The following is a 27174-nucleotide window of genomic DNA, read 5'->3' as shown; positions in this document are numbered from 1 at the left end:
GCTCTTCAGGTACAACTGCACTGTAGGTGCTCATTTCCCTACAGAAGTGAACTTGCCCCCCCCCCCCCCCCACACACACACACACATACCTCACTGAGCCTGTGGCCTCGAGGATGGGAACCTCAGTCCATTCATACCTGTATTCTGCAGGGCCCAGCCCATACATGGCATGTATTCCAAAAATGTGCACACACTCAGCAACTAGCCGGGTTCCATCCTCATCCAACTGAGGGCATTCCTATCGTGTTAGTATTATCTTTTTCTAGAGCTGCTTTAGGCTTTTCCCCAGAAAAACTAGAGAACATAAATAGTTGAGTTCTGCCTGACTGGCATGGCTCAGTGGTTGAGCAGTGACCTATGAACCAGGAGGTCACGGTTCGATTCCCAGTCAGGGCACATGCCTGGGTTGTGGGCCCAATCCCCAGTGTGGGGTGTGTAGGAGGCAGGTGATCGGTGATTCTCTCTCATCAATGATGTTTCTCTCTCTCTCTCTCTCTCTTCCTCTCCCTCTCTGAAATCAATAAAAATATATATTAAAAGTCTTTTAAATAAAAATGAACAAGAAGCTGAGTTCTCAGACACCATTTTCAAATTAATTACTTAAGTCAATCACTGTTGTCCACGACTGGTATCAATTTCTGCCCGAGAACCTGACCTGGAATATCTTATTCCATTTCACACAGAAATTTATCCACTGAATGTGGGTATTAAGTTCAGATTGTAAGTGCCTCTGGGGCACTCACTGGGTGCCAGAATGCCCCAGTGTAATGTCTAGAGAGGCAAGCCAGGGAGAGAAGAGCTCGGCTGGCCATGCACGAGTCTGGATGTGCCGTCAGACACACGGGCCTCCCCAGCCTCAGGGTCTCAGGACACAAGTCCACCAGGCCACTCCCCGTTCAGCTGCACATCTCACGTGGGATGTGCTACTGCAGACTTCAAGCACGGGGCATGCTTTTTGTCCTAAAGAGCATTAAAATCAAAGTTACCAAAGAAAATCAAAGCCATCTCCCTGCACATGAATGCTCATCACACGTGATGCCTGAGCTCTTGAGGTGCACATTGTCCAGCTCAAAACTACGGACAGCCAGCAAGCATAAGCCCAGGCCGTGACCACACGCCCTCCAGAACCAGCCCGGCTCTGACGCAACTGACAGCCACACCCACTAGCCCTCCTTCTGCCAATCAGCACAGGAGACATAAATAAAAGCAGAGACCACGTTCATCCTACGTGGCTATGTACCTTGATCTTCCCGGTAACAACGCTTATAAAGTGCAAACTTGGCAGGGCTCTCGGTCACGAGGAACTTTTTGAGCAGGGCCTCGATCACTTCCCCCACGGTGTTGGTGCTGCTGATGTGAAGAGTGTTCATGCAGCCGCTGTGGCCGGGAGCGGGCCTTCCGGCGCTCGGAGACGCCTGCGGGGGCTTGCAGAGCTCCATCTGCACCTTGATGAAGCCAGTGTAAGTCCCATTCGGATTCTGCAGCGGGAAGAAAAGCGCACTCTTAGCTGCGCGGATGGCGGCACTTGAGGGAAGGGTCAGAGCCAAATAAAACAAGGAAGGTGCAACACTCCTGCCCTTGTTCTTGCCGCGTACAGCTCTGTGGCCAGACTTCACTAGAGATCACTCCTGTGTGCATGACCCCTGGGGGAGGGTACAACCCCAGCTAAGTGCTTCCAGAGGCAAGGTCTGCAGGGCAGATGTGGCGACAGGAGACGCCTCCTGACCAGCGCCGACTGAAGCCCAGACCCGCGCCTCTGCCTCTGACGCTGCACGGGGCCCCGGCGAGGGTACAGCCCTGGAGCGGGTGCTGGCCAAACCACAGGGCTCCGTGAGGCCAGGGGCACAGGTCTAGGGGCTGACGCACGAAGGAGCGACACCTGTAACCGATGACCAGCTGTTACACAGACAAGGAAGGTCACAAGCCGGGCTTTGCAATACCTAAGTCGACAAGGAGCAGGCAGTAAGGAAACAAGCTCTTCTCCATCCTCCTGGCTGTTAGACATGTACTAGGTTAGCAGTTTCACTGAAACTCTTACACAAGTACATCCCATGGAGCACAGGGTACGCGATGGGCTTCAGGCACCTCAAGCAACAGTATTTTTAAAATAAATCCAAGCTATAGTGTGAACTACAGATACAATATAAGCACTTGTCTTTTTTTTTTTATTTAACATGGTATTTATGTCTCCTTCTATATATACATATATTTTTACTAGCTTTAGTGAGGTTATAACTTTTATACAAAAAAAACCCTGCATATGTTTAATATACATAATTTGATAGGAGTTTTAGCACCTATCTTAACTTATGGTAGAATTACTATTTTTTAATTGCCAAAAATGGTAATAATGGTCTTGTTTTCACTTTCTATTTTACATTCAGCATATTTTTAAAAAAACTTATTGTAATGTTTTATTTAAATAAATTATCAGGTGTTACGTATAAATGACAGACACAGTTAAAGTAGGACATTAAAAAACTCCTTTTTGGCCCACTGGAGGTCTGGTGCATGACATTCATGCACTTGGGGGGGGGGGGGGAGGAAGGTTCCCTCAGCCTGGCCTGCAGTGGAGGTGGGAGAGGCTCCTGCCACCGCCACTGCACTCACCAGCCATGAGCCCAGCTTCTGGCTGAGTGATGCTCCCCCTTGTGGGAGCGCACTGACCATCAGGGGGCAGCTCCTGTGTTGAGCGTCTGTCCCCTGGTGGTCAGTGTGCGTCATAGCGACGAGTCCTTCCACCATTCGGTCGATTTGCATATTAGAGTTTTATTATATAGGATTATTTTCCTTCCTTTCCACAGGATCACTTTACAATACTAATGCACTTGTTCAGTCTTATGGAAAGTAGTATACAACACTCAAAATTTTCATCTGAAACATGGAAATTTGCATGTTTTAATTAAACTCCACAGAAGGTGGGGGTGGAATTTCTCTACTTGGATGAAAACTGTTTGAAAAAGGAGAACATCACTGTGGGAGTGATGAAGAGTAGCCTTGAGTCCGTCTACCCCTCTCTCCTTTTTGGCAGAGTCCCACTAGGGAGGGATCTTTTATCACAAGGGTTTATATTTAAAAGCTCCTCCTCTGGGGTCACAGAACTAGGGCCTGTTCTAAACAGGTCACCCTGTCCTTTGCTGAACTCTTGTCAGCTCAGTCAATAGACTGAGAGGCAGGGGTCCAAGGGCCCTGGAAACTGGCACCAAGGGGTGGCAGGTGCCACGAGGAAAGTCCCCAAGTGGGGTGGCGGTGGGGGGGGGGCGGTGGGGGGAGCTGGGGGAGGAGAAATGCCAGTCCAAGTTAAAGGAGCAGGAATACTCCAGCTTGGTAGTCAGCGCTCCTTTCCTCTCCAAGCCCTCTGCTCCCCTCCGAGCTCCACAGAGTTAGGCACATTGTTGCAGAAGCTTGAATCGACAACACACAGGGAGCGGATACTACATACCTCATCTTATCCTTGACAACCAGCTGTGAAAAGTCTGAGCTCAATTAGATTCCAATCCATTGACACAAACCCTTTTCCTGAAACTTCCAAATTTATTTACACAAGATAAACGTATGTAGGGCCTCATTAGAACCTGAGTTACCGCCTATATGTTAAACAGGCAAAGATTACACTCACTGCTATAAGTCCTTTGGAGGGCACAAAATCTTTTAAAATAAAATTTAACTTCATTTAACTGATTTTGAGATAAAGCTACTTCAAAATAATTTGAAAGACGCGGAAACATTTTCCTGTTCTACATACCTGGACCATTAGCCTTCTGCAACTGTGACTCAGAGACATTAAAACAGCGGTTCTCAACCTGTCGGTCATGACCCCTTTGGGGGTCGAACGACCCTTTCACAGGGGTCGCCTGAGACCATCGGAAAACACATATATAATTACACATTGTTTTTGTGATTAATCACTATGCTTTAATTATGTTCAATTTGTAACAGTGAAATTGGGAGTCACCACAACATGAAGAACTGTATTAAAGGGTCACGGCATTAGGAAGGTTGAGAACCACTGCTTTAAAACATACAGATGGATTGTAACAGCAACAACTCATACTTGTTTTTTTACCTCTGTCAACCTAAAGTGTATCAGGGGTGCTTACCAAGGTCATCTTCAACTTGTCTGTGACTGCTAAATTGTATTTATGAATTTTCTCTTGGATTTCCTCTTTGCTGAGGTAATTGTGGGTTTCCTTCTCTTTCTCCACATCCTAGAAGAAAAACAAGCCATGCCACACATGAGCAATCAGAGAAAAAAATGCAGGTAAGTCAGAATTCTTGACACATGAGACCATTATGACCAACTGTGGGGCACTTTACCTTGAAACACTCTCTCTCTCTCACTCCCTCTAACACTTTCTCCCCCTCTCACTTTCAAACTCTCACCCACCAACTATGGTTCTCATTCCTTCAGTCTTCCTGAGGGATATATCAAAAACTAATTTGTCAGCAGCTAAAAGCAACACTTCATTAAATGTTGTTTTTGCAAAACTGTCTTTGCTAATTTTCCCTTCTGCAAAAACACCATTCCCTAAAAGTACCTGCTAGATTGCCTATTTCAATTTTAAACACTATTTAAAGACATATCAAAATCTTCTCTTTAGCAAGTTTTATGACCTTTATGATCTTACAGCTTTACAATATTGTACAATAGTTAATAAAAGTTGGCATTAATCACCAACCTGTCACATTATATACAATTACCAGAAGGAAATTTATTTTCCAAACAAATCCTTATGTCAAGATACAAGTAGCCAGACTTCCCCTACCCACCCACTCTCATCCCCTACCCTTACCTCCCCACTCACTCTCTGCAGGGACAATACCTGTTAAATACTCTTATCCCTGTTGAAGAATTCACTAGTCGTTTATTGTCTCAAAGAGCTCAGCCAGGGCACTAGTATGACCACGCAAAGGCTTCCATGTGGTCGCAGTTGGCCAAGCTCTTGTGACCCCTTGAAGCAGGTATATCGGGCCTCTGACTTGTTTAACCAAGTAGGTGTTATTATTTAACCACGTAGGTGTTATTATTCCAGTTTCCCAACAAGTTAACCAGGTAGGTGTGATTACTGCAGTTTCCGGATGAGATCAAGTTCTAAGAAGCAAATTAACCTGCCAATAGGAACTTAACTATTCTGTGGAAGTGATGGAACTCATCTGAAGCCGGATCCCAGAGTAACTCCAAAGGTTTACTGAAACACTAGGTACTTCCACAGGGTGTCCTCATTTGATCCTCCCGACAAAGAACTAATTAGCACCCCCGCGTTACAGACAGGGACACTGAGACTCACAGAAGTCAGGTGGCTTGTCTGGGGGAACCCAACTAGTTAAGAGACCACGCTCAATTTTAATCCAGGTCCTCTGTGCTGTTTCCACGGCCCGAACAGGTGCCCACTGTTCCCACGTGGGTGTTCGAAAATTTAAAGGCTGCATAATCACATCCGAACCACAGTAGCAACTCAGACAAGATGAAGGGACCTAGCAATCTCCCAGACAAAAAGAGGGAGAGCACTTAAAATCGAATGATTTATCCCCCCAATTAAACCTTTGAAGAGGGGCCGCTGTCCCAGCCGAATCCACCACACCGTCCTCACGCTGGAGACTACCCTAGCAGGCACTTGTCCCACCGCTCCCTGGGAGCTAGAGTTCCACGCACACGGATCACGCACACGGATCACACACGGATGGGCTAGGTGCTTTGATTCTAGACCCTGAGAGGGGTGTGCTGACTATAAATTATCTCAGGAACTTCTCAGTGTCAGCACTGTCCTGGCGGCCCGCGTTGGCTAACAAATACCAAGGCAGAATGGTCCTCCCCGCGTTTCAGGGGCGGCCTCGAATTCCCCTGGGAGCATTCTATCTGCCAATGTAAAACCCCAAAGCAATCTTATTTTTTGGTGTTACTGGTTAGGGAAAAAAAGAAAGGGTGTATATTAAAATAACTTTCCAGAAGCTTCAATGAGTATTTCCAAGGAAACTTAAAGCCAGCAGCGGACACTGGTTTCTTTAATGTCAGAACTGGAGAAACTCCTGATTTGAGAAACCTTCAAACTGTTTCCCCCTTAAAGGAGACCCCCTTCCTCTCAGACAAGGAAGAACCCACACATGCCCTCCTCCAAATGCAGCGCCTTTGGGAATGCACCTGTCTTAGCAGGAAGGAGGGGGAACCCCGGAAACCAGCGCGAGAAGGTAGGTACAGGGGTACCAAGGGTGAAAGCAAGGAGAGGGTTAAGAGCAACCTGTGTGGAGGGCGTGCACCAGATAAAACAGTATAAACATTAATCTGTAATTGCGGCAGTGAGGAGAGGAAATGGCATGGGGCGCAGCCGTCTGGGAACCCATCGCTTGTTGTTCTTGGCAGCCGGGAGGTATGATGCCACGCCTGAGGGTGTCCGATTGGGAAGCTGAAGTCGTCTTTTTCATAAGCCACTTTTATATTGCCCAAACCCTCCAGCTTCTCAGAGGGGGAGTTCTTCCATGCAAAATTATAAGCCCTAGAGTAGACGCTTCTCTCATGTTTTCATCCAGCAAGCCCTTGAGGGCTGCTCTTGGGTTAGCTTTAGTTCCTGGGTGGGGTCACATGGCTGTTTTTTCCACACACACTCCTCTCCTCCCCCACCCCCCAAACATTCTCAAAAGGACACACCCTACCTCACAGATACCTGGAAATCCCTATGCAGTGTGGCCCGATCTCATGTTAAAACGGCTCACAAGATTTTCCAAGAATATACCTCTAAGGACATGCGCAAAGGGTCTGAGAATTATTTATACTCATAGCAAACTTCTCTGTAATTCTGAAATTATGTCAAAACTTAAAAAAATTTAAAGTTAACAATATAACCGCAAAAAACAAAACAAAAATACAAAGCAACTGGGAGTGACTGTGTTGAAGAGCGCAAGCAAGCAAGCAAGCGAGAAGATGAATGTGTCCCTGCCACTCCCTCTGTTTTCGACTCCTGAAGGCACGTGGACCGTGGCTTACACATAACGAGGTCTGAGTCACGGGCCTGCCATGTCCCAGCTGTGGGACTAAAGGCAAGTTATTCAACCTCTCTGAGCCTCAGTTTTCTCATCTCATTAAAATGTACAAACCAATACACTCTTTATAGGACTGTTATGAAAATACAATACCATCTGTTATTCAACAAATCTTTATTGAGTGCCTGCTGGAGCCTGGCTCTGTGCCAGGCACGTAAGGCTGGGAAGACAGTTGTGGTCCCTGCCTTTCTTGGCTGACAGCCTCCTAAAGTTTGTCCTACTTCCCCCACCCCACCCCCTTTGGGGTTTTCCTCCCCTTTGGTCTTTTGGTTTTTATGGGGGTTTTGTTTTCATCACAGACCTCTTTATGAAATAAAGCTACTGACCTTTCTTTTAAAACTCGAGGCCTGGTGCATGAAATTTGTGCACAAGGGGGTGGGGGGTGTCCCTCAGCCTGGCCTGCGCCCTCTCGCAATCCAGGACCCCTCGGGTAGGGTCCCTAGGCCTGGCCCGTGATCAGGGCCTATGGGGGCTTTCCTTCCCCCACCCTCCGCTGCCGGCAGCTGGCCCCGCCCCCGCCACTGCTTGCCTTTTGTACAGGGCTGCTCTACCCCGCCTCCGTCACCGGTCGCCTCCCTCTGCGGGCGACAGGCGCGGGGTGCAATCACTTGGCTGGCCTGGGCCTCCCTCTGTGGGGTGATCGCTGGCAGGCCCTGCGCACCCGCCACGGCTTCACTGGCCAGTGGCCTGGGCCTCCCTCTGCAGGGCGATTGTGGGGCGATGACAGGGCCCTTGACCAATCGCATCGCACCCACCTTGGCTGGCCTGACACCAGTGCGTGTCATAGCATGGTCATCTGGAAGGTCATCCAGACGGTCGTTCTGCTGGTCGATTTGCATATTATGCTTTTATTATTATAGATATTGAATGCTTCATGAGTTTGTGTGTCATCCTTGCGCAAGGGCCATGCTAATCTTCTCCGTAGCATCCCAATTTTAGTATATGCGCTGCCAAGGAGAGCATTACTGACCCTTTTATTAAAAATATGCAAATAGCCTCAGTTCTCCAATTGAGTGCTTGGTGACGAGGGCGAGGCAGACACTCAATCAGTGGTGTCTTCATCTCTCCATGGCGGTCCCACAGCTCTCCCAGGTGCTGCTCTAACCCTGGCCAGCTTTGGGGCCCAGCCCCGGTCAGTGGAGAAGGGCAGATGTACTAGGCCAACAGGCGCTTGTGCTTTCTCTAAGGGAGGCTAGATTCCAAACTCATGGATTCCTACTTTCCATCTCATTTCCAGTTGGGGAACTAGGCAATCACCTACTGATGTCTCAAACTGGTACCTGGTGCAATATAGACAGGACACGTGCCAGTCTTTATTGTGCACCCTGCATCCTAAGACTGCATTTCCTGGGAGCAGTGGGCCCTCATTGCAAATGGAATTCAGGGACAGCTTAAGCGGAACGGAGTCTCAGTAATGATGCCATTAGAGGGCTTCCTTCCAGGCTCTGTTCCAACAGACACCCAAAGTAGCAAGGACTGAACCAAAACAGAAAAATCTTCCCCGGGGAGAGACCTCTCCCTCCACTGAAGTCAGGGAGGGACCTCCGAGCACACAGGGCAGGTCCACACTGAGCGCGGTATTAAGCCAGTGATTTCCAGGAGCTTGAGAGCAAGCTGTTTGGGGACTCAAAAAGAAACCTTCAACAAGTCAAGTTCAACACTCCTGACTTAGATTTTAAAATATGATTAGCAGGAAAAAAGCTGTCCTGACATGTATTTCAGATGTGGAAACCCTGTGCTGAATACAGGAAGGGCTGTCACACACAGCTAAACCGGCAAAGCCCTAAGAGGGTATTTTAAGCTGGGAGCTCGCTTTGTTCAGCGTTTCATGTATGTGTGTGGGCAGGGCCCTGGCGGACAGGTGTGTATGTACAGTCATGATGTCTGCCAGACGTTCTTTGCTTTCGGTGCCATAAGATTTTTATTTTATTTTGTTGCATTTAAAATTATTTTATTTCCACAATTCTGGTACCATGAGACGTTAAATGGGTAGGGGCAATGAGGGGCCCAGAAAGTTCCCCGGGTAAGGCTCTGCATCGTGGTACGCACAGCGCTACCCAGCACTTGTGTGTCTGCAGAGATGGAAACCTGCGCTGTCCCACATGCGGCACGAGGTGCTCGACTGGACAGTGTGAACGAGAATGTAGTGTGCACATGTGTAATGCAGAACGAGGAAGGAGAAACCCAGAAGAAAGCAACATTAAATACTATGTTAAGTGGGAAGACACTGTTCTCGCCCCAGCCGGGCGGCTCGGTGGGTTGGGGTGTTGTCCCACACACCAAAAGGTTCCAGGTTCGATCCCTGGTCAGGGCATGTACAGGAGGCAACCGATCAATGTTTCTCTCTCTCATCAATAAACATACCCTTGAGTGAGGATTAAAAACAACAACAAAAAAACACAACTGTGCTAGAGCCACAAGATTCTATTCCTCAAGGGAAGAAATCAGAACAGTTGTTTCTGGGGAGCAGGGTGCTGCTGTTCTTGACCTTAAAAGCACATGTGCTGCTGGCTGCTGGGTTCTCACGGTACCAGCACTGACCGCCGGCCGGTGCCATGTCTAGAGACGCTTATCTTGGTGTCCAGCCATGGCAGCTGATTCATCCTGTCCACTCTAGGGTGTTTTGCCCTGCCAGAGGGGAAGGGTTTTTTTAAAGGCAGGATGTAGAAAGCTGGGGTTCTATTTCTATTAATGTGAGGAGTCAGAGATTCGTCTTGCCCAAATTCAGCTTGTCAGCAACTCTTCTATGCAGCCATATAAGATGTTTGCTGTTCATATTTCCAACAGCAAAGAAAAAGGAAGGGAGGAATGTAACAGTCCTCTCATCCTCCTTCAACTAAGAGAGCATCACTGTCATGTCAGGTAGAAAAGGTGAATGGGAAAATGGCGGACAGTGCATACAACACTGCCAAACAGAAAGCACCACGTTCCCAGAGTGTTCTACAGACAGAAAGGACATGCCCCACCTCCCTTCCCAAAGTTCTTTTTTTAAAAAAAAAAAAACACACAACATATTTTTATTGATTTCAGAGAGGAAGGGAGGAGAGATAGAAACATCAATGATGAGCGAGAATCATTGATCGGTTGCCTCCCGCATGCCCCCTACTGGGGATTGAGCCTGCAACCTGGGCATGTGCCCTTGATCAGAATCAAACCCGGGACCTCTAGTCCACAGGCCGATGCTCTATCCACTGAGCCAAATGGGCTAGGGCCCAAAGTACTTTTTAAAAAAATATATTTTTTTATTGATTTCAGAGAGGAAGGGAGAGGGAGAGAGGGAGGAAGAGAGAGAGGGATGGAAGAAAAGAGAGAGAGAGAAACATACATCAATGATGAGAGAGAATCATTGATCGGCTGCCTTCTGCATGCCCCACACTGGGGATCGAACCCACAACCTGGGCACATGCCCTGACCGGGAATTGAACTGTGACCTCCTGGTTCACAGGTCAATGCTCAACCACTTAGCCACACTGGCCAGGCCCAAAATATGCTAACGGCTCTGACAAGCCCTGCAGGTAAGAAACCTGTGTAAACACACAGCAAGGAAACGTTAAGAGAACAGACTTAATAATGTTACAAGTGTGGTATTTATTAATTATGAGCAAGTGGGTTCGTTATACAGGAACAGATATTTCTCTTCTTATTAATTATTCACTTCATGAGCAGTTTCTGTATTCATTAGGGGATATTAGCATACCCAAACCACATCTGTTGAACTTGACAATTTTAAACAACCTCTTTGTCCCCAAGGCTACTTGTTAAACAACAAAGAGAGCAGCAGAAGGGAGTCTAGGTGGGTATTTTAGATAACTTCTAAAAAAAATGGACTTCAAAAATAGAACTAGGCAGCAGCCTTATAAGGATGCATCACGGTACTAGCCTTCTCTCACGCACTGGTGAGAGGCAGACCAGGGTGCCATCTACTGCCTTTAAATTCTCCCAGCCTTGTCCCCTACCTCATACAAGCCTTCCACTCGGTCATACCCGACTCTCTCCTAAGAGCACCCTGTGCACCCCTCGCCCTGCTCTTCACCTTGTGACCCTCCTAGTGAAGGGCAACCCCACCCAGGAGGCAGGCCTAACCACAGCAGCCCTCACTCGCCTCTCTATCTTAGGAACCCCCATGCTGCCCCATCAATGCAGATTTAGCATCCACAGCACCTTCAGTGTTGCTGTTTCTATGCTTACTCTTGCCTCCCAACAAACAAACAGTGTTTTTAAATCTCTCACGTCCGAACACTGGGCTGGAACTCACTTGATGCTGGGCACAGAGCGGGCGCTGCACGCCTTCTCCACGATTCTGTCTGCTCACAGAGCCCACAGTTACAAGACAGCATTTACGATCAATCCCCTTTTGTACGTCTTATCAATCTGCCTGAAGCTTTTTGCTGGCTTCTCCAAACTGAATGAATCTGCAAGGGCACACAAAAGGCCTTTATAACAGCAGATACAGAGTTTTATACGCTTCTGTTATCCATCTGCACCATCAAAGAAGAGAGCCCTTCAAAGCATGCCCCTTCAATACCCTCGCACACCCGGGGCAGTGAGAGCAGGCGCGGGCCCAGCATGTTCATAAGATTAATTGCAGTTGTGATACACATTAAAGGAGTTTCATCTGGGCCTTCCATGACCTCACTTTTCAAACCCCCTGGTTGCCAGCCGGCCATACCCTATATGGTTGTACTTTAAAAACTGGGTCGCATGCCAATAGTCAAACAGCCACTCATTTGTTTGGAGCCAGAAAACAAACTTGGAGGCGGACCAGTCTCCCCAGAGTGCCCCTGCCTGAGGTCCCAACCTCAAGGCTTACCAGATTACACCAGACTTAGAAATCCCAGTTTGACATGTTTTCAAAGGGAGTCAATTAAGATGCTATTCATCTCTGAAAGGTAATACATTTCACAACTGGTTTAACTTTCTTCCAATTCTAGGTGAGCTGGATGACAAAGAAAGCTTATTACAGGCCTCAGAGCCAAGCACATCCCGTCCAGCCAATCAGCTCTGATCATTGGAGAAAGAATGTGGCCGAAGGCGAGTCAGCACTCTGGCCTCAGCACACCGCTCTCGAGGTCTCAGGAACGATGAATTCTTAGGTTTTCAAAGACAGGCATGTTCCCCAGGACTCAGTTTCCCTGATTATTAAGAGAGCACTAAGGCCCTGGCCACGCAGCTCAGTTGGTTGGAGCATCGTCCAACCAATATGCCAAGGTTGCAGGATCTATTCCTGGTCACACACATACAAGTCTAGACCAATAAATGCATAAATAATGGAAAAACAATATTCTCTCTCTCAAATCAATAAACGTTTTTAAATGACAGCATCTGGACATTCAGCAATAAGTTTTCTAATGCTCTATACCATCTACAACACTACCCTAATCAAGTACCTACAAAGTCAGTCCACTGGGTATTATGAAAATTAACTGGAAAAGTAAGTATAGAGGTTGTGGAGAAGCCAGAAGGGAAGTGAGACTGGCATTCCAATGCTGGGCACGTACACAATGCCCACCCTAAACTCTAGATAAAAGCATCTCACAGCCCCAGGTTCTGCAGGCCATCCGGCAGCCGCCCATGTCTTCTGGCTCACAGCAACTACAACTGTGACTTTGAAGCCACAGCCCACTAATTCAGATTAGCTCCGGAATATGAGAGGCTCTGACCAAGGTCAGAGTTTGAAGGTCAGGCCCACCGTATCCTTTATGGAACCTTGGAACCTTTGAACCCGGGCAATAAGGGACTTTCCGGAGAAAGGAAATGAGCAGGCTCATTTGGAGGTGAGCCAGACAGGAAACGCCAAGGAATGCTGCAGCAGCCAGGAGGAGGCAGGTGGGGCCCATCTGGGCAAACTCAGCAGGCTCCGGGCTGCCCCAGCTCCACCGACGGCAGGAATCGGAAAGTCAGGGCAGAGGCTTGCAACAAAGTGACCACCACCTTGCCAGCTGAAACCTAATTTGATCAAAGGACAGTCTCAGGAAACTTAGAAATGGCTGTAGATCAGCACTCCAAGAAAAATGATCAAAAGCAAGCTCCTCTGATTATTTGATGTCTTCTTCCTTGCCAATTATAATATGGAGTCTAAGATGCCACCACATAATAAATGAGCTAATAGCGCCTTAGGCTCTATATTTTCAGGCAACACAGGGTTTAAACGTGTAGATGACAACAACTTACTTGTTCAGGATGACAATGTCCAGGGAGACAGTGACATTTAAATTGAGGCCTGGATTTGTAAATCCTCAATCCTCACTCATCGCAGCCTTTCCAATGCACTAGTCCAAACACGTGTGTGCCGCTCTCTCCTACCATCTGAGGTCCAGGGACGCTCCATAGGCGTAGACAGAGAAGAGGCAGCCCTTCTAAACCAAATGTCCAGACCATGAACCTTTTGTTTTTTTTCTTTTAAATAGACAAATTTAAAAGTCTGAAGGGGGGCACAAGAAGTTAAACTGTTTTATATCACTCTTGTTCCCATTAATCCAATCCACCCCCTCTTCCTGAATTCTCCTCCTCTCCGGCCCCACACGCCACTCGAGATGGCTCTTTAGATTAAGTCTATTCCTGGCCTTTAAAAGGCAGCGCTGAAGTACCAAGTGTACAAGGACTCATTCTTCTGCCACAGGCAATACATGCCGAAGAACAAAAAGAGACACCGCCAGCTGCCCTCCCAGACAGATGCAGAGAACGGTGCAGGGAGAACGCTTGCACCGCCAGCTCCGCCCTAGTGGCCATTTCTTTCCCAGGTGCAGCCCAGGGTGTGGGGTTTATCTAAGGAATCCCGTCCTCCTTCCTACCAAGGTGAAAGCACTCTGGAGTAATTAAAAGATGTTAGGGCAATTCAAATAAAAATCGGATGGATTAGGACCTAAAGAGCTACACATAAGCAATTTCTAAAGATCCTCTTTTCTACAGAAATCCTCTCCTGCCCTCCAGCTTAGCTGTGGATGGAGTGAGAAACACAAAAGTCATCGGGAGGGAGAACATCAGGGGCACATGGTTGCTCACTCAGAGGCTGGGGTGAGTCAGGCGACAAGCAAAGAAAGACCAGCAGGAGAGAGACCCAGGAGGCAGACCTGCTGCTGGCAGAACTGCAAGGGCCTGGCACCCCGGCCCACCTCTCCCACCTCCCTGAACCCAGGCAGGGGCTCGCTCCCCGGCCCAGACCTTGGAGGTTCAGGCAGTGCCCAAAACAAACACTTGAACTTTATACTCAGAAGAGGGAAAAAATATCTTTCCAGTACACCTCCCCCATTTGGCTTCCCTTTCCTTTCTGGTCTCTCCCACAACCAGGACTGGCAGAACTAGCCAGCCCCGGTCCCTGGGAGGAAGGTGACCGCCGCTGCTCTGAGTGAATCTCCTCGTGGCCAGGTTCCAGACACTGCCACACCCTTCACAACTGACTCACAGTCCTTACAATAACCTGCGGTTGGGTGGTACCATTATCTCCATTTTGCAAACAGGACCATGGAGGCTTAAGAGGACGGATGTGCCCAAGGGCCCTGCAGGTGGGTCAGAGGCTGAGTGAGGTGGGTCGGTCTGATTCAAAGCCAATTAAGCCAAGAAAGCAAGAGGAGGAAGAACCTTGGATAAGAACAGTGGAAGCTGCCCAGACCCTCAGGTGCGGGCATGGCTGGCTTTTGGAGGCTAAGTTGTTGTGATATACAGTATTCAACCTGAATTTGAGGGTGAAGTACTATCACACCAGGACCACAGAGAATTCATGTAGCAATTAGAAACTGTATGCCCAGCATTAAGGAAATAAATATTCAGATCTTAAAAGGGCCTGTAGCCCTAGCTGGTTGGGCTCAGTGGATAGAGTGTCGGGCCTGTGGACTTAAGGATCCTGGGTTCAATTCTGGTAAGGGCCTGGGTTGTGGGCTTGATCCCCAGTAGGGGGCTTGCTGAAGGCTGCCAATCAATGATTCTCTCTCATCACTGATGTTTCTATCTCCCTCTCCCTAGCTCTCTGAAATCAATAAATATATATATATATATATATATATATATATATTTTAAAAAAGGTGGGGCCTGTACAGGAGGCTGTTTATATGAAGCCTAGAGAAGAGGTGTTGTTTTTTTTTAAGAATATATTTTTATTGATTTCGGAGAGGAAGGGAGAGGGAGTGAGAGATAGAAACATCAATGATGGGAGAGAATAATTGATCGACTGCCTCCTGCAATGCCCCACACTGCGGACTGAACCTGCAATTCAAGCATGTGCCCTGACCAGGAATCGAACCATGACCTCCTGGTTCATAGGTCAACGCTCAACCACTGAGCCACGCTGGCCAGGCCAGAAGAGGTTTTTAACTGGAAAGAAAAATCCAAGGAGAAACTGTATATCCAACATGACAAACTATGTGCCAAAAGACGAGAACTATTCCCAAATGCTAATAGTGTTTATGCCTGATTGGAGAGATCTGAGATGGTGTTTTTCTTTTTTTCTGTACCAAACTTCCCCTATGTCTATATGACTGTGAATCAGGAAAAAAGTAAAATCTAGGGAGGGAAGAACAAAAAAAAGACTTTCATGTATAAAAAAAAAAAAATTGAAACAGCCTTAGAAACAAAAGTAAACTCAAAGCAATTCAGCACTTTGCCAGGATAACTGAACACCCTTTGATGTGCCGCCTGTACCTCCCAGGGGGGCCACCCCCACCGATAAACAACGCCAACACTGAGAACAGAAGCATCGAGGTGGCAAAGCTATACCTCTCCTCCACGCTGACAGCCAATGGCACCTACAGAGACCAACGGATGGAAGGGCAGGAGAGCAAACCAGAGAGAGATCTCCAAGGTAAAAACAGGCCCTTGTCATCTGGGAAATAAAAAAGTCTGTTTTTCTTTTGCTAAAATCATACTGCTATTTTAGCCAACAACTGCCAGAAGGAAAGGTAGGTTTTTAAAATATCATCATCTCAGTTCACCAATTTATAGGTAACAGCTACCCTATAGCTGTCCTGGAAATTGATCTGCCAGTCATTTTTTTTGGGGGGGGGTTGGGGGGGTGACCTACACAATTCACATTTTCTTTGTTGTGCAGGAGTGTTTGTGTTGCTGGTTTAACCTGAGGGTTCACACACCCTCCAGCTCGTTTTCCTCCTGGCGTGCATAGGAAGTCCAAGGGCCGGAGGAAGTGCCCTCACGCCCCACCTTTCCTCAGTGCTGTGGGTCACCGACCCGGCCGGCCGGCACCACCCCCACAACCGGGGCCAGGCCAGGAGGTGGCGGGGCATGGACAAGGAGAGGGCAGCTCAGCTGGGAAGTATAAAACTAAAATCTGGTTTGCTTAATGTCTCAAACATGTTAGCACTAAGGGGTCTGCCACCAACATGTGGATCAACATTGTTCACCGTTGTACTTCACTAAACTGAAGATCTGGACGGGAAGCAAGTAGCAGACACTCAAAGAGGAGGGTCAACACACAGTACTCCACACAGGATGTGCGCCTGCTTGGAGCTGCATCCGCAACCCCACGAGGGCGTCGCCTGAAACAACAGTGTCCTGAGGGCTCAGGGTACCATCTATCCAGTTCATCTAAGGCAGCGGTTCTCAACCTGTGGGTTGCGACCCCTGTGGGGGTCGAATGACCCTTTCACAGGGGCCGCATAAGACCATCGGAAAACACATGTTGTTTTGTGATTAATCACTATGCTTTAATTATGTTCAATTTGTAACAATGAAAATACATCCTGCATATCAGATATTTACATTATGATTCATAACAGTAGCAAAATTACAGTTATGAACTAGCAACGAAAATAATTTTATGGTTGGGGGTCACCACAACATGAGGAACTGTATTAAAGGGTCGCAGCATTAGGAAGGTTGAGAACCACTGATCTAAGGAAGCCTGAAGGCAAGGTCTCCATCACATTTTACAAATTCTGGGCGACATCCCTCACTCAAAACCGTGAATGTTTAGACCACCAATTCCGCTGCCCAGGATCTTTATCATGAAGTCCTCTAACCTGTATAACAAAACAAAACTTTAAAAATAACCACTTAAAGAATATCCTAGAAAAGAACTGAAGATATTTCAAATTGAAAGATATTTATCCCCCAAGATTACGTGGGCCACATTGTTTAACTCCCGATTATAAAATCAATTCCAGGTGTAACGCAAGTTTTTGCAAGTTTTTCTAGAGTATGTGTGGCATGTAAAATTCTTTCAACTTAGGAAGTTACTTCCTCGGGAACATTTTTTTTTCCTCCCAAAAGATCAAAATTAATCAATTACTAAGTCCCACTCTGCTGAGAACCACCCCAATCACCAAATTTTCTGAGGCTCCAGCCTGAATTAAGAAGAACAAAGGGATTGGTAAATGCCAGGTTGGCTGGGTGGTACCTGCATTACTGATGAGGAAATGGAGGCCAGATACTGGTCCAGGTCACTCAACAATGGTTAGATCTAATGCAACCGCCCCAAGAGCCCTCGAGATAGAAAGCTTAACCCCGTTGTACAGGTGCACAAACCAAGGCTAACATCACAGAAGTAGAATGTGAACATGGGGCCTGGCCCGCTCCAATGCCATGCCCTTTCTACTCATACCTAACAGCCTCTAGAGCCCAGGAGAAAAATCTGTCGTTGCCAACCAGCTGTGTGACCTCGGGGAAGTAGAGAACAGGTGTCATTTATTTTTCCTCTTAATAGGGAAGGAAGGCTTCCTCTCTCCACCCATCAGTCTCCCTTCCCTACAAGGATCTGATCAGTCAGTCTGGGAGGAGAAAGGAGGCATGCAGGCACAGCCAGCCCCTCCCTCCGTCCTCACAACATTCGGGCCTGACCCTGTAAGGGGGCCAGCCCCAGGGCAGCACTGGAGGTTAATCTCAGGAAGGCCACATTCTCTCTACCAGCTTTGTCCGTTATCAGCAAGAAAGGTAAATTTTGCTGCCCATGTTCCTTACTCCTGACTTCTCAACTGACTCAAACCCAGACAGGGAAACAGTAAATCTGGTCCTCCTGGAGTACCCCAGCACCTGCAAAATGAAAACATTTCTCAGACAGAAACTCTATTACCCAAAATAGAAGTCATCGTTAGCGTCAGTACCTAGTATTAATAAAGGAAGGGAGCAGAGGGAATCGTGTACTCTGAGCCCGAGGAGCTAGGGAGCTGAACAGACACGGGCCTGTTCACCAGGAAGCTGCATCACCCACAGGCTCCCCAGGAGGCCGCTGTATCGGGACTAATCCCCAGCGGGCAGGAAGAATGTCACCAGTTATTACCAGGGGAGAAATAAAAACAGCAGGAGGAATTCCTCTGCTGGGCGTATGCCCAGTAGGAGCCAAGATGGTGCCGGGAGGTCCCTCTACTATGGGGCATGGGCTGTAGGAACTAAGACAGTGGCCATAGAGGGTAGAGCCTGAGTGAAGGAGTGGGTAAGGGACACAGGACCCAGAAGATGTAGGAAATGCACTGACTGGGGGAAGTGGATTGGTCAGTTTGAAAAAGCGCCTGGTCCTTCCCAAGCCCAGGATAAGGCAGTGCTTGCCCCGCTGGCTGTTCTCTCTATAGCGGCCAGGCGACCCCTCGCAGCCGCCTGCCCGAGCACAGGGGGAGCAGATGGGAACAGAGGCTGGACAGGACTGAGCTCTGAAGCAAGGGCACAGAGTCTCTGGATGGTGGTCCTCCTTCTGGGCTTAATGAAGACAAGACTGGACTTTCACAGCAGGACTGAGCCGTGAGCCATCAGGAACCGGGGCACGGCCTTCCATTCAACCAACACAGCCTGGCCGCTAAGCCTCGTCCTCCTATTTGTGGGTCCCTCGAATGCTTTCCTTGCGACTCCGTCCAAGGGCCTCATTTCCACCACAGCATGATGACTCCCTTCTCTCTCTCAAGGAACTTGTAATAGAAAGAACACACGCACCCACAAAACTGAAAACCATTCTCCAACATTAACAAACGGAAACTGTTAATGAGTACACCTACTTTCACAAAAATAAATGTTCCCCAACTGAGGCAGGTACACATTCTTGAAAGCACAGATCCTGTTTTAAAAACAAAAAGGTGCCTTAGAAATGTCCAAGGCCGTCTAGGGCTCAGGCAGAGGAATGGCTGGCGGTGGCTGCCTCCCCCCAACCTCCCCTCTCGCCCCCCCCCCCCCCCTTGGAGACATTCTCATCTGGCTTCTAGGCCAAGGGCTTCTGCATCCACACCTGTCAACACTTCCCAGCCACTCCCATCTCAACCAATGTCTCTCCCACTCCTTTTGTTCCCAATTCCTTAATTTTCTCGAGAAAATATTAAGTCTCTTTGTGTACACCACTAACAAATTATATTTTCCTTCATTCTGCCTAGAAATGGGTCAATTTTGGCATTCAGCAAGTATTTGCACCTAAATATTTGGCACTGGGCTAAGAGCACAGGTTCTGCCCTTCAGGGCAACAGTGGAACAGGAAAAGGTGCTAAATGGAGGATAAAGTGACAGGTGGTACAGAGGGAGCACAGCAGAGAGAAAGGCACCCTGGACGAGGTGAGAGCTAGGCTGGAACCTGCCTCAGATATCTGTAAATTCTTCTATGAAAGTTAAAGTCATTTCCCCCTGGCCAGTGTGTTCAGTGGTTAGAGTGTCAGCTGGTGTAACAAAGGGTTGTAGGTTCAATTCCCAGTCAAGGGCACATACCTCGGTTGCAGGTTCAATCCCCAGCCCTGTTCAGGGCACATGCGGTAGGCAACCAATCGATGTGTCTTTCTCACATCGTTTCTCTCTATCTCCACCTCTCTCCCTCCTTTCCACTCTCTAAAAAAAAAATCAATGGAAAAAAAAAAGATAGTCATTCCCAGTTTGCTTCCCCATCAAACACGTTATCCAGAGCTCATGACAACGTTACTGGAAAGGGGACCAGGCCCTGAGCGGGTCTGCCTAGGGCCGGCTGGTCGTGTGTGGGTTCTCGACTTCATGCAGGAAAGATTCCACAACGAGTCCAGGTGATTTTTTGAGGATGATTATTACAGGTGGGAACAGTGAAACAAAGAAGAGCCTAGGAGAGAAGAAGCAACAGGAGAGAAACTAGGTGGGTAATGAGCTTAGACTGGGCTGCTTTGGCTCACTTAGAAGTCAGAGAAAAGGGGACCTTGGGGAGAGCTTCAGGGGGTTTGCCATGGACAAGCAGCCGCTGCCGACTGCTCCCTGGTTGCAAGTCTCGCTGTGTCCCTTAGAGCTTGAGATGCATGCCTGTGGGGGAAGAGTACGGGGAGGTGGAAAGGCCTTTCATGTTGAGGGGTTTTAAAGGCTGGGAATTTAGGGGAGGTCTTAAGGAAGGACTTCAATAGCATATTCATCAGTTTTATGCTGATGTGCCAAAATGAGATTCATTCCCTTAAGTTCATTTGTCCTTGGGTTAGGTTGGCAAATGGCACTAATTGGATTCTGTCATCTAGCTCCCTGAATAGGGAGATTTAAGCTATTTACCCTCCGGATAAGAAGAAATGTAAACTATTTACTCTTAAGTGTCCTTGGTTACAGAATAGAGGGTTTTAGAATTTACTAGAGGGCTGTAAACTGCTTGGTCTTTTACTATCTGCCTGTTTCCCTATTCAGCTTGTCCTGGCTTACTAGCCTGTCTCAAAACTAGAGAGAAGTAGAGCAACTAATGGAAGGCTTTAGAAAACCAGAGTACACAGCTCAAATCAGCTAATTTTAGACAAAGAGAAAATACCGTAGCATGCTACAAAAGGGTATTTTTAGTCTGTTTTAGTTAACCACTCTTAACTTCTCAGTAGAAAGGACGAAAAAAAGAAAAAACTATTTCAAATTTATTACAAGGAAAATTGGTTTTCCTTCTTTGCCTCGTTTTTTTCATCCTAAAACAAAAAATAAACAATTGACATTCTATAACAAATTCCACTCTATGCCTAAACACCATAAGTATTTGCTTTGTACTTAGGGAAGAAAGTGGCCTACAGCTGCTATTCCTCGCTGCATATCTTGAGAAAATATTGAACAATGTGAAACACATACGAGCAATAGGCAATAAGTTAACACAAAACCTGAGTTTCCTTCCCTTCCTAATACCACCCAAGAATTGCTCCAACATTCCCTAGCTTAAGGGGAACCAACCTCAAGCCTGCCCCATGACTAGCCCAGCCTGAGACCATGCCACAGTTTGGGGAGGGAGGATCGAGAAGTTCAGCTTTCAGTATACACAATGGCACTTACTTATTTTTCTGCAAAAAGCCATCAGTCTTGGAAATCTTGGCTACGCCATCTAGTACCCTGACACTCCTTTTGCAGATCTGTTACTAACTCAGCCTCATTTTCCTGAAAACACCCCCCAAGAAGCCAGATTCCTCCTCATCCTTGGATTCCTGCCAGTCAGCTCGTCTGCAAGGAAAGCAAACATCCCACTCTCAAATGCTCATGCTGTTACACTAGCTGTGCTGTTCACACTTTCCCTGTTCACTCAACAGAGATTAGTGAGTGCCGGGCGCTGTGCAAGGTGCTCTGGGACAGACCTGCCCTCAGAGAGCTCAATGTGCAACAGGCTGAAGTGCTGGGTCTCTCCGACTCGGATTCCATCTGGTTCAAGGATGGAACAAGTTCCCTCAGCCTTCAGGCTAAGCTCCTGCTTTAGACATGCAGATCATTAAAGGAATTCGGCTAGGGGCTTGAGGTTTCATAAAAACAGCTCCTCCCATTTTCCCTTCTCTTGATATAAAAGCCTGAACCCTGTACTGTCTAAAGATGGATTTGAGAACTAGGGCTCTTTATTCTTGGCTTCTTAATCAGTAAACCTTTACTTACCTCAAACTGACCTTTTGAGTTTTGGCCTTTCAAAGTATCGGCACAGGGACTTTGGACGGGTAACAAGCACAGAGGAAAGGGCAGGGGTAACAGGCTGGCTGGTTTCTGTCTAATAGCCTTCCACTCAGCAAACCCTTATTGCTACTGTGTGCCAGGCACTAGGGCACATGTGGTTCTTGCCTTCAGTGGGTTTAACCCATCCCTGTATGAGGAGTGAGCTTTACTTACTTTTGCAGAACCATTTCTAAATTGTAGACATAAAACTAACTCTATCCCTAGATCCTTAAGCAAATTTAATTTCTTAATATCATCCAATATCCTTCCCATATTCAGCATTCCCTATCCATCAAGAAAATATATTTCATAGATTTTTGACCCAATCAAGGTTCTTATATTGTTTTGTTAAGTCTTTCTGGCCTTATTTTAAAACACTGAAGTCAGCCCTAGCTGATTTGGCTCAGTGGATAGAGTGTCAGCCTGCAGACCGAAAGGTCCTGGGTTCAATTCCATTCAAAGGCATGTACCTCAGCTGCAGGCTCATCCCCAGCCCCGGCCCTGATCAGGGCGCATGCAGGAGGCAACCAATCAATGTGTTTCTCTCACACAGATGTTTCTATGTCTTTCCCTCTCTCTTCCACTCTCTCTAAAAATCAATGGAAAAATATCCTCAGGTGAGGATTAAAAAAATAAATAAATATTTAAATAAACAAAACACTAAAATCAATATAACCCACACTGAATTCACTAAAATGTCAACATTCAGAGGAAATAAGCACAAATATAAGGGTGGGGGGGGGGAGTAATGTTGCATTCTGGAACTTAATTTTTCATTTCCAGCTGACTAGAGTATTGGGTATATCAAAAATTCTAAATTGCTAAGTGTAAGGATGGCCAACTGCTGATTCACCCACCACAAGTTCCCGCTGCCTATAGAGCCTCCCGTCAGGAATCCCAAAGGAGAGGTGAACGCAATATAAATCTCGCAGCCCACCCAGGGTGTTGATGACCACATTATCCGTTGTGGTTTTCTGGCCTGTTTCCTTCCCTGCAAAACAGAGATTACTGGCTGGACTCTCATTCCTGAAGGAACTAAGAATAATCAATCAGCAGTAAACCAGTTATTTCCCAGGTGAACAGATCAACTTTGAAGAAAGCAAAGTTAGAAACTTCCTGGGAATTTTCAAGAAGACTATGCAAATACAGTCAAGTGCCTCTTAATGAGGGCTATGTTCTGAGAAGTGCATCATTATGTAATTTTGTTGTTGTGTGAACATCCAATAGCACACTTAAGAAACCGAGATGGTATAGCCGACTTACACACCTAACCTAGATGGTATAGCCCAGTGGTCGGCAAACTACGGCTCGCGAGCCACATGCGGCTCTTTGGCCCCTTGAGTGTGGCTCTCCCACAAAATACCACGTGCGGGCGCACATGTACAGTGCGATCGAAACTTCGTGGCCCATGCGCACAAGTTGGTATTTTGTGGAAGAGCCACACTCAAGGGGCCAAAGAGCCGCATGTGGCTCGCGAGCTGCGGTTTGCTGACCACTGGTATAGCCTATTGCTCCTAGGCTACAAGTCTGTACAAAACACATGATTAAGTCAATCATGAGGCAAAGTGATGCAATCAAGAGACACAGGAAAGCCCTGGTTGCAGGCTCGATCCCCAGTAGGGGCTGTGCAAAAGGCAGCCAACTGATGTTTCTTTCTCATCGATGTTTCTCTCTCCCTCTCCCTTCCTCTTTCTCTCTAAAATCAATAAAAATCTATTTAAAAAGAGAGACACACACACACAGTAAACATGAGATGCAAGAGGCTGCTGCCTGCATAACACAGCATACTGTTTTATAGCAAACTTTTTTCACTAAGTAGAAAGATTACACAACCCTCTAAAATAATGACAAAAAGTATAACACAGTAAATACATAAACCAGGAACACAGCCGCGTATTATAATTACCAACTACTCTGTACAGTACATGATTACATCAGCTATACTTTAAGTTGACCGGCAGTGCAGGTTTGTTTACGTCAGCATCACCACAAACACGTACGTAATGAATGCATTGCTCTAAAAAATGACTAGGAATGCTTCAGCTCCATTATAATATTTTTAGAGGCCTGCTGCACACATATATGCACATTGAAAGGAAATTAATTAGAAGAAATATTTTAATACCACTATTGGCCCTTTCTCTATAATAAAAGTGTCAACCAAATTCACCATCAACATTGACAGATGGAAACACATGCGGGTGACTGGCACCAGCGAGAGCTTTATATCCTACATAAGAACGAGCTAATTAGACCAAAGAGCAGAACGAACATCCAGGTGACCTTTCGGTGAAGCTGGGGCTGCAAGGGCCAAGCCCCTTGCATGAATTTCATGCATCGGGCCTCTAGTGTATAGATAAACTTGCTTAATTAGTCCTGCTTTCTGATTTAGCTGAACTTTTCCCAGCCCAGTGAAGCACCCCAACTTCTCTTTCAGGTAATTGTCAGCAACACAGCAGTAAATATCAACACAAAGCAGATGATTATTGTAGATCATGCAGGGAGAACAAAGGGTGAAATATTTAACTGCAGCAGTGTTTGACTATATTCTGTGCAGTGAGAAAACTGACGTCATTTTCAAGGTCGACTATTTCTTACTTCTTTTCAGTCGGGTCAAGTTTCTAAACTTTCTAAATCTCCGTTTTCGGCTAATGAAAAGGAAATAGGATTCAACCAAGTCTCCTACCTACCTACTCCAGGACTTCTGTGAGGATCAAATGAGATGAGGTAGTGAAACACTTCACAGACAATTGGTTAAAGTGTGAAATGTTTGCACCTGGCTATAAAGCAAGCCAGGTTCATGGGCTGAAGAAACTGCAAGGAGGCTAGTTGCTAGGGAGAGGAAGCTGTGCATTGCTACATGATGTCATTACCCAGTGCCCACAGCAACCGTTTCCGGGCTGGGCTGTGGGCCACATTTTGCACCGTGGGGCCTTGGCAGCATTGGCTGCGATTTGGTGGGGTGTCGCTCTGGGGTGGTTGCAGGGCCTGTGTCCCATTTGGGGGAAGCCAAGTGTTGGTTTGTCAGCACCAGGTCTGAGGTGCCGTTTCTTTGTAAATAGCTAGTGCGTGTCACAGCAGCTCCTGTGTTGCGCGTCTGCCCCTGGTGGTCTGTGAGCATCATAGGGATCATAGCGGTCAGACGGTCAGAGGGACACTTAGCATATTAGCCTCTTATATATATAGATAGGACCACCTTCATAGATGTGGCCCTTCGTTGACAAAATGTCATTATACACAGTGCATGACAGGACACCAGAGTTTCAGGATCCTATTCAATCAGCCTTCAAAGGGCCCATTACTGTATTCATGAAACACGGTTGGAGGTAGTCACTGAAGGATGAGAGTGTGAAGACTGATAAACAGAAACCTCATTTAAATTAGAGCTGCAAGGGCCAGTTGGGGGTGCTCTCATGAACTACCAATTACCCCAAACAGGATGAGATGTACTTCCACCTCCGACAGAAAGCTGTTTTCCTTCTTTTCAGGGTTAAGTTTTTCTTTATTTTTTCTTAATCTTTATTGTTGAAAGTATTACAAATGTCAGGAATATGTTCTTCTACTCTATTACTCTGACAGAGGGAGGAGGATCTTTTCCTCACCTGTCAATCACTCAGCCAATGAAAGACTTAAAACTTGACCAATGAAAAGCCACTACACTTGAAACTCCCAGTTGCCTCCAATGGACTCTTTGTTTACAACAGCTCCTCTGAACTCCCCCTTTCCTCTATAAACAAAGGTTCCTCTCCTTCGCTCTCTGGACTTGGCATGGTTTGCCATGAGACTATATGTGCCCCATTGCAATTCTGTGTTGTTCCCAAATAAACCCGTTTTGCTGGAGAAATACCTGATTGTCCACTTCTTTAAAGTCGATAATAAATAATAGACTTGCTTTCTGTCCTGAAAAACATTGAATTGATTCAAAAGGAAAAGCTCTTACTGCTCTCTTTTATAAGCAACCTCCCATGATTTTCAAATCATGTTATCTTGACCAACAAAAAAGTGATCTTTTTAACATAACATTTTTCTTTCATTACTTTCTAAATCTCTTAATCTCACTCAAGCTTCAGTTTCTAGTCAACAAAATGAACATAATAAAAATACCTGCCCTCAGACAGTCCTTGTTCAGAACAGTCGGGGCCATAGGCAGGCCACCCCAAAATATCTCATAATGGCTTATTGATTATTTTTAATTAAAGTTACTTAAGAATCTGCCAATGCAAGAAGTACACTCTGACCTCTTTCTGACCCTCTGAAAGCAAGAGATAAATCTCCCAAGTGAAAGGTGCCCTCCCTGTACCTAGAAGCTAACAAGAGATATCCTTATCACCAGAGTTAGGGAATTCAGGGCCATAAAGCATATATAAACAAAATTCGTGACTCCTTTCGTAATTTAATACCCAAGCCCAAACTCTGCTTAGATTCCTCACTGATGAGCACCCAAACCTGTCAATTATTCACAAATTTATTATTTCTTATGTAAAGGATATCAAAGCTGCCTGCTTGCCCTAACTGGTTTGGCTCAGTGGATAGAGCGTCGGCCTTCGGACTGAAGGATCCTGGGTTCGATTCTGGTCAAGGGCATGTACCTTGGTTGCGGGCTCAATCCCCAGTAAGGGGGGGGGGGGGCGTGCAGGAGGCAGCTGATTGATGTTTCTCATCAATGTTTCTAACTCTCTATCCCTCTCCCTTCCTCTCTGTAAAAATCAAAACATATTTTAAAAAATAAAAGTTGCCTGCTTTGGGCACTCACTAAGCATCATTTTATGTTCTCCCATGTATTAAATTGGTTTTTCCCCTGTCAATCTGTCTTATATCAATTTTATTATTAATCCAGCCAAAAGAACTCAGAGGAGTAAGAGGGGAGTTCTCACACAAGCACATATACGTGCGCGAGCACGTGTGCGCGCGCGCGCGCGCACACACACACACACACACACAGTAACCAAGATAACACACATAAAGAACTTTACAATATCTGGCTGGCTATCATCATCATTAATACTACTACTGTTACCAGGTGTTACTGGCAAAGTTGGACCTTGGTTCTTGAGTTTGACAAAGAAAGAATTCACAACCAAGAACTCAAATTACAAGAGAAAGTTTATTTAGAAAGTTAGACATAGTAGAGGTGAGCCAGCTGGCTGTGCAGGCTCAAAAAACAGTTATAGAAGCAAAAGAAAGGCCCTTGGAGCTTGGGAGAGAGGCAAAGGTAACACTCCTAGCGGGAAGGGGGGGAAGGGAAAGGTGCAGGCCTGCGCCCGAGAGAGACAGGGAGAGTTTTAAAGGCTGGGAGTTAAGGGAAGGTCTTAGGGAAGCATCGCAATAGAACAGTCATCA

The 27174-nt window shown here is 46.6% G+C and overlaps 1 protein-coding gene and 1 non-coding gene across 5 annotated transcripts in view; both read right to left on the bottom strand.

Moving 5' to 3' along the window:
- Positions 1–27174, bottom strand: part of RASSF3 (Ras association domain family member 3) — a 76230-nt gene that overhangs the window by 6032 nt on the left and 43024 nt on the right. For 2 of the 4 annotated variants that reach the window (XR_009451254.1, XM_059683499.1), the window contains exons 2-3: positions 4101–4208; positions 1241–1478 (exon numbers count right to left, since the gene is read on the bottom strand). Coding sequence is in view for 3 of the 4 variants with exons in the window: in XM_059683499.1 (XP_059539482.1) it covers positions 1241–1478; positions 4101–4208 (346 nt within the window). In the remaining variant the exon portion in view is untranslated. Of the gene's footprint in view, positions 1–1240; positions 1479–4100; positions 4209–27174 lie in introns of those variants that run through there. The other 2 variants (XM_059683501.1, XM_059683500.1) reach the window with 2 other exon arrangements.
- Positions 7892–7996, bottom strand: LOC132228902 (U6 spliceosomal RNA). The gene has a single exon (XR_009451509.1). It is a non-coding gene; the product is annotated as a U6 spliceosomal RNA (small nuclear RNA).

Source organism: Myotis daubentonii, chromosome 2 (assembly GCF_963259705.1).
Source record: "Myotis daubentonii chromosome 2, mMyoDau2.1, whole genome shotgun sequence".
NCBI classification, from domain to species: Eukaryota; Metazoa; Chordata; class Mammalia; order Chiroptera; family Vespertilionidae; genus Myotis; species Myotis daubentonii.
The sequence above is the reverse complement of the archived record's forward strand: the minus strand, read 5'-3'. Positions and strand labels throughout refer to the sequence as shown.